This window comes from Electrona antarctica (genome assembly GCF_951216825.1).
Source record: "Electrona antarctica genome assembly, chromosome: 11".
Lineage (NCBI taxonomy): Eukaryota > Metazoa > Chordata > Actinopteri > Myctophiformes > Myctophidae > Electrona > Electrona antarctica.
Window position 1 is genome coordinate 10,435,874 of NC_136792.1, and position 10,613 is coordinate 10,446,486.

Sequence of the window (10,613 nt, forward strand, 5' to 3'; positions counted from 1 at the left end):
GTCGAGGCTTAAGTTCAGGTGGATGGTGCTAAGGTGAAAACCAGGTATACTCCACGAACTGGTGGGTGTGGCCACATAAAAACATAATTTTAACACTTTGTCTACACTTTTTTTAAAATAACTTGATGATCATGTTTTAGGGGTGGGGGGGGTCACGGCACTACATCTTTAAAGGGGGAGGCGTTCATACATAATGGTAGAGCAAACAGGAAGACCCATTACAAAAATTTCAAAGTGTACTAGGAGGAGAGAGACCAACCACAGGTAACCAACACAGTGCCACTCGACTGGTTTGGTCATTTCTTTAGTTTGTCTTCTTGCGTTGCAGTGTTATAGGAGCTGCTCCTTACCATCGATGGTTAGAGACTTCCGCTGGCCGTCTTCCACCACTTCCACACGCTCCTGGCCATTTTCCACGATCCGTTTTGTGGTGACTCTCTTGCCATTGACGATCTTGGTGGATTTCGTCATAGATTTTGACGAGAAGTTACCTGTTCCTCCAACGTGCCAGGAGGACACGGCCGGCGAGAAGGAAGAAAACGACTCTCCAAACGAGGTGAAGCCGGTGTAAAAATCTGTTCTAAACGGATGACTGGTAAACGGATCACTGGTAAAGGGATCACTGGTAAACGGATCACTGGTAAAGGGATCACTGGTAAAGGGATCACTGGTAAACGGATCACTGGTAAACAGATCACTGGTAAACGGATCTCTGCCACCAAAGGAGTCCTTGAAAACATCATCCGGGTTACGGAATGAGAAGTCGCCCCCGAAGTGCTCGCTCTTGTGAACGCCTGCTCCTCTTGAGAGGCCTTCTTTACGATTGCGGTCATAAGCATCCCTCTTGCTTTTATCTGACAGCACCTCATACGCTTCTGATAGAACTTTGAACTTCCTTTCTGCGTCCTCCTTGTTGTCTGGATTCTTGTCTGGATGATACTTCAAAGCCAGCTTTCTGTAAGCTTTCTTGATGTCATCTTGTGACGAGCTTTGCTGGACTCCTAAAACCTGGTAATAGTCCTCCATGGGGCTTTATCTGTGCTATGTGTGTTACTGGGTTCCTTTTTCGTGTAGAGAACGTATTTCAATGTTCAAAAGAGTGTGGTCTACTAATAGGTCAATGCAGTGCTAGTCACTCGAGATGTGTACAATTCTCAAATGCTTCCGTCTAACAGTCTTTACACCATAAACAACGCTGAAAATTGGATGTGGATGTCACGCCTTCGCACGCTTGATCTGTGTCACCTCAGAAGTAAATACATTAAATATGTTTGTGATGGAAGTGAGAAACGGATGGCAGCTCCCAGGCACAACTTACCACAATGTGTAGCTGCACACACTATATAGGAAAGACTCGATAAGACACATCTTTATATCGCCCCAGTTGTTATGTCACGTCAATGCTGCACGGTGATTGGTCAGAGTTTGACGTCTTGGTTGCTATTGTGACGGGGAGACCTCTTCCCGTCACGGTTTTGTGTCTCTCCATCCCTAATTACCATGCCCAGGTGCAAACAATTCCCTGAACAGTAAGTACCCTATACTCCTATAATGTACTCAGTTCCTGCAGGCCCCTTGATCCTGGTTGTTTATGTCTTCGCCAGGCCAGATCTGGATTTCCCACCACCGTTTGATGTTTATGCCTATAACCTATAGGTTGTACAATCAAAATTACTTTTTCCATGGGTCTTAGATCGTGACACAGTTCCCATATATCAGTACTTGGAGGCCCCTCTTGAGCTATGGGCAGAAAACACCTGTTCACTCGCGCGAGCCCATAGACTCCAATGCATTCCGTAAACTTCCGGTTGTCCCCATTCAATACTTCCGGTTGTCCCCATTCAATAGAAGTCTATGTAGAAGAGCTGCCATTGGACCGGCCCCATGAAGTGAACAGAGTTTGCGTAACTCTGTCTTACTCTATGGGGAACTCCATTTTTGGCCAGTACCCGTTCGGGGCAGTGATGTCATATCGATAACGTCAGTAATTTCTATATTTCGTCATAAACCAAGGACAGATTAACTTTTTTGCGACTCGGTCTTAATATCAATCACCTCGTGTGATTTGCATGGGGTGACCGATACGGTCTGGAAGTCAAGAGAGGTAAATAACTATATTTGGACGACAATATATCAAAGCTATAGGCTATACTGTTTATTCAGGGACTATAGTCACTGTTAGAACAACCTAGAAGGTGATAGAACATTAATTCACCTGGTTAAATAAGTTAACCTGGTAGTGGAGAATGGGTTTCCCCTGTGTTTTAGTTCAAGACTTGGTTGCATTGGCGGTAGTGGTTTTGATTGTGGTGTTTGTCATAGCGCATGTCACGGCCAGTGTTATGGATCTGACACGTCATGACAAGGAGAAATGCTTCCTCACGGCCACGGGGGAGAGAGAGCTGTTCTCCAGCCTTCGTGAACCTCACTCCAGGGAGCTCACCGTGGTCATCCCAGCCTACAACGAGGAACATCGAATGCCTGTGATGTTGGACGAAGCTATGGAGTACTTGGAGAACAGACAGAAGCGGAATCCATCGTTTAGCTATGAGGTTATAGTGGTTGATGACGGCAGCACAGACAAAACCACAGAGGTGGCCTTAAAGTACACAAAGAAGTATGGCGCAGATAAATTGCGGGTCCTGACTCTGATGAGGAACAGAGGGAAAGGAGGTGCCGTGAGAATGGGAACCCTGAGCTCCAGGGGGAAGGTTATTCTCATGGCCGATGCCGATGGAGCCACAAAGTTTGCAGACATCGAGAAATTGGAGGCCGGCCTTCACAACATCGACCCTAAACCAGAGAATGTCGCTATTTCCTGTGGTTCCAGGGTCCATCTGGAAAAGGAATCAGTAGCTCATCGATCCGTGTTCCGCACATTCCTGATGTACGGGTTCCACTTCCTGGTGTGGTTCTTCTGCGTAAGAGGGATCAAGGACACTCAGTGTGGCTTCAAACTCTTCACGCGCGAGGCCGCCCTCAAGACCTTCTCTTCCCTTCACGTGGAGCGCTGGGCCTTTGATGTGGAGCTCCTTTACATTGCCCAGTGTTTCAGAATTCCTATAGCGGAGGTTGCTGTCACTTGGACAGAGATAGATGGGTCCAAGCTGGTCCCGATTTGGAGCTGGCTAGAGATGGGATGTGACCTGGTGTTTATTCGCCTACGTTACATCACTGGTGCCTGGAGGCTAGAAACCAGCCCCCAGAAGACCGACTAGGTCTATCTGAGACAGCCTGCATCAGGGTCACCTTTGTCGCTTGGAATTACCAGACTTTGTCAGCCATTTGCCATAATCCATGGGTCTTCAACAGGGAGTCCTCAATTTTTGAGTGGTGCAAACCACTCCAACAACCAGCTTTGTCTGTATCTATGTGTCTATCTATGTATGTGTGTACCTGTACGTGTGTGTACCTGTACGTGGGACCCAAAAAAATGAGCATGGTTACTATGGTCACTGACATTACGTCAGACCACACCACTTTTTGCTTTGTTTTTACATTAATAGTGCTGTCAAACAAGTCTATGAAATCTATGAAAAGGTTTAATCTTCAACACAATGTATGTTGCGATGGGGGGGCCCTGCTTCTCTCTCTCAGATAAGGGGTCCATGGCCTGAAAATGTTTAAAGGCCCCTGCCATAATCAACAACACAACAAAAGGGACTAAATATAGCTACAAGCAGCGATAAGACGGGACCAAGCAATAAACGCTGCTAGCCCCTCAAAAACAGACAAATACAATAAGGGACAAGACCTTTGGGCTTGGTCCCTTAACAATGACGTGCAGTCTGTGACATCAGTCAATTGAAGCCTATTTTTTGATACTACGCTTACCGCCATTGCCGTTGATTAATGGCAATTGCGCTTTTATAGTGCATTCGATCGATCGAGCCATAATGCTACTTACGTTAGCCGGTTAGCTAGCTATGTTGTTGTCACAGCACTGGATCGTCCATCTTAGATCGTCGTCGCCATAATAATCCATTCTATCTGTTTCTTTCAATCGCATGTATCTCCTATTCCTTGTCCCAGATGGCATTTTTGGTCAAAACAACGTTTCTTTGACGGCACAGAGCCGACAATGTGGACCTCTCCAGTGCACCAACATAGATCGATCTTGTAAACAAGGCCTCCCCAGGCTCTGTTGAGCTTACTAGGATAATACTACTTCCGGTAGACTGGAAATGTGGCTTTTCAAAATAAGAGCTCAAATGGGAAAAATGCTGGCGTGAATTAGATCCTAATTTTTCAATAAATGCTAGCGCTGTAAGTGTTAAGATCCCTCTGTCCCACGGTGTAAAATACTACTTAATGCAGGGATCGAGGACCTGTTGTGTGCGCAAGCACGTTCATTTTTGACACTTGCATGACTATACTAAGTACATATTTTGTCACTTACATTTTCGAGGGGCGCTAGCCCCTCCTATATACAGCTATAATGTTTGTTTTTCAACGATGCTTGTTTAAGAAAACCCCATAGACAATAAAGAGAAATCTAATGTTTGTTTTGAGAACTAAAACAAACATTAGTACCCGTTGTTGCTTAAACAAACATTATGTTGTAATTGATGTTGTAAAATGATAAGAGCGCCCGCCCCTCACTTCACACGGGTGTGATTTTTACAATATAAAGTCAATAGAGGGTATGCACATGCATAAAGTGAATGGCAAATCGAGTGGCAAAGTGAGTTCAATGTTGTTTAACGTTGTTTAATGCAATCAAATACAACGTTTCTGTTAGGATGTATTGGCTGTCATGGCCAGAAAGTAGCTTTTTGCCACACAGTAGGCGTTCCCACATAACTTCCGGGTTTGATGATGATGTCACACGCATACCCTCTATTGGGCTCTGATCGGGCTGAAATCTTGTCCAAATTTGGAGTCATGCAGTACTTCAGAGATACGTCATCGATGGCGTCAATGGCGATCTGTGCCATGTATGTGCAACCTTATAGATTTATGATTTGAATGTATACATTTGTGAGTGTGACACGCAAGGAAGAGGTGGTCTAGTTCATTTTCCGATCAGATCATTTTATCCATTTATCATTGGAGTCCTTCCAGGAGAGCTGTCTACCTCATCTGATTTGGAGGATATAGGCGTGTTTGACAGTTGATGTCTCCAATTCAGTGTGCGGTATCTGTGGAACCATTTAAAATAAGATAATTGGTATAAGCAAGAGCCTCTGTGCATTCGGAATCGGGGCAGCCATGTTGAAAAGGCAGGAGACTGCTGGCAAACCGTCCGCCATCTCCCCAGTGCTTTTCATGACGATAGAGGGCGAATCAATGCGGTTCTTCCTGCCTCCAGGACCCACTAAGCTCCAGCTCCAGCCTCACATTAAGGCAGGGGGAGGCCAAGTGACCAAGGCACAGGAGCCAGGGGCTATTCTGCTAGCAGACCAAGAGGAGCTCGAGTCTCTGCCCAGAAATATTTCTCACTGGTATGTGTCCACCCAGTATATATGGGATTGTGTAGAGAAGAACATGCAGCTGGAGGTGGAGGACTACAGGTTGAAGCCTGAAGTCCAGCGTACCGACAGGCAGAGCTCTGGCTGGGCCTCAGGGGGTCGATTAGCATACACTCCTGAGGAGGATGCTGCCATTTTGAGTTATATTGTCAAAGAAGACAAGCTACGGGTCGGAGGGGACCGGCTGTGGCAAGACATGGAAAAGAAAAATGTGACGGGTCACAGCTGGCAGTCGATGAAAGCCAGGTACAAGAAGCACCTGGCTCACGGAACAATGACCGGCCTAGAAGAGAAGATGACAAATGAGGCAGAGACCAAGCAGCATGAGATAGACGTTCCAAAGTCATCTGAGAAGCGAGAGAAGCAGACAGCCTCCCCCATGCCAGCCCAGCCCGTATGGAGTTTATTACATAGACGGCTTGAGCCTGGCAAACCGCCGTCACCCCAGACTTCTAAAAGATCGCTTCCTCCCATTCCCCAGAAAACCACAGTTTCACCTCTGCTATCCAAGGAGCCTCAATCAACAGACAAGTCCACTTCCCAGAAAGACGCTTCCACAGACCAGCATGCTGTTCAGAGTGATACATCCACAGATCAACCTGTACCCAGCCCTAAAAGAGCCAGAGGAGAGAGTGGAGAGATAGTGAAGGATCATGTCCGAGCTTCAACCTCAGGATTTCAACCAGGATTCCTGGAGATGGCAAAGGAGTTTGAGTCTAGTGACAATGAAACTGTGGATGTGACTGTAACTGAGGAAGCACCACAGGACAAACATACAGAATTGTCTACCCCCAACACAGCTACCACCAATGCAGCTGCTGTCCCAAACCCTAACCATGGATGTGGACCTACCCTCCAGCGGAAGAGTCATTTGAATCCAGGGTCAGCCTGTCCTGGGCCCGTGCTCAGTGAATCCCAGGACAGCCAGTCTCAGTCCGTTGTGCGAGTCAGCAATGTAGGAACGTCAACCTGCCCTCAGCAAAGAAAGAATGAGGATACCGTGGTCTCACTGAGTCAGACCCATCTGGAAGTCGAAGAGGACATGCATCGAATGCGAGGGCTGATGAAGCAGTCCAATCAGGATTTGCAGAGTGTAATTAGGGCTCTGGTGAAGGCCAGTGGGAACTTTTCTGTTGCCCGTTCTCTCCTCTTGACTCCCTCCGTAGTCCAGGGACCTTTTTGGAGTCCCTCGGATGACGATTTCCTGCGATCAGCAGACCCTGTGGACCGTAAACGACTCCAGGACAAATTTGGTGAGGAGGCTGTGTCCAAAAGACTACTCTTTTTTGAGGCAGAATGATCGCAACGAATGAAGGATGAGAAAGGGTAGCCAATACATGTTTATTATGGTCTGTCAATCTAGTTTGTTGATGTACAGTTTGAATTAGAGATGCACAATATAATCGGTAGTGTCGGAATCGGCCGTAAAAATACCATATCGGTCTCAAAATAATACAGATTATTTTCACCGATATTGAGGACGCAATAACAGTGTGAGCGTCAATGGCTAAATTCTACATTTGATTTGTGTACTCAGGAAAAATAGTATTTCTATTCAAGAGATTTCACTACACAGAACTGAATGAATGAATGCACTGACGTTTATTACGAAAAGGGGATTACATTGAGAATGAATGAATTGAATGGAACATGATGAAGTCAAGAATGAATGCAGTCGTATTGGCACGTTGGGTGCTTTGGCGCGGGCCCCAACGGAGGATCTGGTCAGGAGCCTCGAACCAGATCCTGCCTGATGGAAGGCAGGGGCTCCGGAGCCCGTCCCCATGGGGCCCAAAGTCTTTCTTAACAGACTTTGGGTCTAGCCCCTACAGGCTTGTTTCCATTGTGGTCCTGTGCAATATCGGAATCAGTCAGAATCGGTATTGACAGATGACCCTGCAAATAATCAGAGATCAGATATCGGTCATATTTTCATAGTCGTGCACCCATAATTTGAATATCCCCTACTGAGGATATGGCTAACCGCATGACATTGTGATTGACAGTCAATACTACTGATACCAAAGTATATCAGTAGTGTTGAATATCATATGATACAATACTTCATCATACAATACTTTAGTTTTGTGGAAGAATCCAACATTACAATGTTTGTATAAAGAAGCGGAGGAAAAAACTTTATTGAACCAACATGTTTCGACCTATACCGGTCTTCATCAGGGCTGATTACAATGTTTGTGTCTGACAATAACATAAGCTGTAGTGATATATATTCTTTGTTTATAATTAAAGGTACGATACGATTTTAAGTGTTCAGTAACAGTGGTGTCCCCATCTATCTATAAGTCATTCCACCGAACGGGGGAATACGATCTGGACAATTTGGGGGGGGGGGGGGGGAATTAGACCGAAATGAATTACTTTTCTGAATACCCCACAACATGAAGGACATATTTTCCCATCTCGGGCCTTAAATTCATATGTTTATACAGAATAATATAATAATGGAGTTTAAATTAATAAAAGGGTTATTCATTTAAACTCTGTACGGGGTTGTGATTATTTTCACTCAAGATGGCCACTACAATTTACAATTTAGGCATCTTACATTTAAGCTACTCTACTACTCTACCTGTGGTGATTAAGAGGAGATCACATGACATGACATTCATGAGATTAGGAAATAAGTTTTCAGTAAATCAGTAACATAATCAGTAACAATTTTCACAAATAATTGTTTTCTATCTTTATTCCTTGTACCATAGTTGAGCTTGAGCTGTCATGCTTTCCGACCACATGTGAGTATAAATGACTACCAGTAAGACGCCCTGCGTGCACGCATCCAACCGGGTGACGGCAGACAGGATCGGCTGGGCAAGCGCTGGCGCCCTAAAGGGCGAGGTCGCGTGCACGCATCCGCCTGGGTGACGGCAGACGGCTTGGCGAGCGCTGGCACTTTGGCATGGGGGGGTCAGATCAACATATGGAGCTGTCTTGAGTGTACAGGGTTTGATGGGGACAGATCAACAAGAGTTGCTGGCCAGCTCCATATATGGGGATATAGGTGATGATCCGGTCTTCTCCGTGTATGTGTGACGGCGGTCAAGTGTGTTTTTTTGTGTTGCATAATAGCCTTATTATTGAGCTGTACATCAGTCATATTGTTTTCTCTTGTGTCATTTATATTGATAGTCAGACTGTTAACCATGCACACATGTTAACCTTTTAGACAGTATGACAGTGGAAATGATCGGGACAATGACGAGTTTGAGTGTATGTACGTACGATGGCAATGGTCTCTTGACTTTAAGCCGGGTAAATAGAGAAGAACTTGAACATTACAAGGTGGGAAAGAATAAAGATGATGATGCTACACCACTAAAAGACAACAGGCAAATTGACTATTTAGAAGCGATGACAGTGGAAATGAATGAGAGTGCCAGCTTCTAAAAATCTAAAGTATGTTTCATTTCAACATTACCATGCAGTGCCTCTCACTTCAACTTTTAGATTTGTTCTGAAAATGTGCGAATCGGCTGACTCGAATGCAGGTCAATGGAGTCTCATCCGCCGGTCATCAAATTATAGGCTTAGGAATGTGACAAAAACAAAAAATCTCCATAATGTTTTGGGTTTTGGGGTAAACTAAACTAGCTTACCATTCATCTTTACTTCCACGTGCTCCTGGCCCTTTTCCACAATCCACAGAGTTTTGTGGTGATTTTCATGCCGTTGACAATTTTGGTAATTTTGGCATTATCTATCCCTCCAATGCCCCTGAAGGATGTAGACAAGTAGGAAGCAACATCGTGGAAGGATGGCCGCCATGAGGTATTGCTTCGGCTCTTGCCTTGCTGCTGGTGCTGCTGCCCGTGGCCCACTCCAAAAAAGTCCTCAAATGAGTCAGTGGTGAAAAAATATGTCCACTGTCCACCTTCGAAGAAATCCCAGAAAACATCCTCTGGATTACGGAATGTGAAGACTCCCCCGAAGTGCTGTCCTCCTCTGCCTGTGAGGCCATCTTTACCATAGCGGTCATAAACGTCCCTCTTGTTTTCATCCGACAGCACCTCATATGCTTCTGACAGTTCTTTGAACTGCCTCTCTGCGTCCTCCTTGTTGTCTGGGTTCTTGTCTGGATGCCACTTCAAGGCTAGCTTTCTGTAGGCTTTTTTGATGTCGTCTTGTAATGCGTTCTTCCGGACACCCAAAACATGGTAATAGTCCGCCATAGCTCTATCCTTTTTTGTGTGTTGGTGGATTCTTACTTTTCAAAGGATAAACAATGTCAACGCTGATCTCTGCTATTTGTACACCTCTATTAGAAGTTTTATTCCCTTTACATGTATTCAAGTAGAAATGTTGCCGATGGTCTCTACTAAATGGATCAGTGCAGGTCAGGGTAGCCTATCTAGGCTACTTACTGCTATGGATGGAAATGACAAACACATCTTCCTTTTAGGAGGTGGAATTGTACATTGTATAATGTCTAAAGATTGTGGGAAAATTGTCTCTCTTGGGAAGGAAATGGAGTGCCAACGTTCATATTTATATAGCCCCAAACTCACCAAAGTTGGTGCATCACATGCAGCTGCGTACTGATTGGATTATTTTGATGATGTCACATTTGCTATGGTAGCAGACATCAAACTGACTGACTGACTGACTTAATTTACTATTCAAATAATGTTCTGTTCTCACATTAGGATCCCTGCCACACTGAAGTGAGGGGAGCGAACATGTTTTCACAGTTTGTTTGTACACTGCACGTTCAAATTTCACAAACCGTTGATCAGTGTGCTGTGCCAAATTGTAGTCGAGGAACCACAGGCCCAAAAGCTCAAGAAGGGTTGCACAACTTGCACCTGTGATGTCACTTTGTGTTTTTGAGGGGTGCTAGCCCCTCCTATATACAGCTTTTGTCCCCTCACGTCTCATATTTGCCATTGACAATGAAAGGATAAATTAGGTCATATGTGCCTCAAATATGACGTAACTTTGTGGCAACACAAACATTAAGGCTAAGGGCTATATCTTGTGCCACCCCTTAACCCTAAACTTATTTGCCATTTTTGAGTGGTGTAAACCACTCTTACAACTGGCTTTTGTGTGCAGAAAAAAATGAGCATGGTTGCTATGTTCAAAATAATTTCTGACGTAATTAAATCACACCCGGGTGAA

The 10,613-nt window shown here is 45.0% G+C and overlaps 2 protein-coding genes across 2 annotated transcripts; one reads left to right on the plus strand and one right to left on the minus strand.

Annotated features, from left to right (window-relative positions):
* Nucleotides 1-330: 330 nt before the first annotated feature.
* On the minus strand, nt 331-9,664 carry LOC306931984 (dnaJ homolog subfamily B member 6-like; the record flags this gene model as incomplete). The annotated part of the gene is made up of 2 exons (XM_079513689.1): nt 331-1,001; nt 9,283-9,664. The coding sequence occupies 2 exons, from the start codon at nt 9,662-9,664 to the stop codon at nt 331-333; spliced, it is 1,053 nt and encodes a 350-aa protein (XP_079369815.1).
* Nucleotides 2,247-3,218, plus strand: LOC306932661 (dolichyl-phosphate beta-glucosyltransferase-like; the record flags this gene model as incomplete). The annotated part of the gene is made up of 1 exon (XM_079514555.1): nt 2,247-3,218. The coding sequence occupies one exon, from the start codon at nt 2,247-2,249 to the stop codon at nt 3,216-3,218; it is 972 nt and encodes a 323-aa protein (XP_079370681.1).
* Nucleotides 9,665-10,613: the final 949 nt, after the last annotated feature.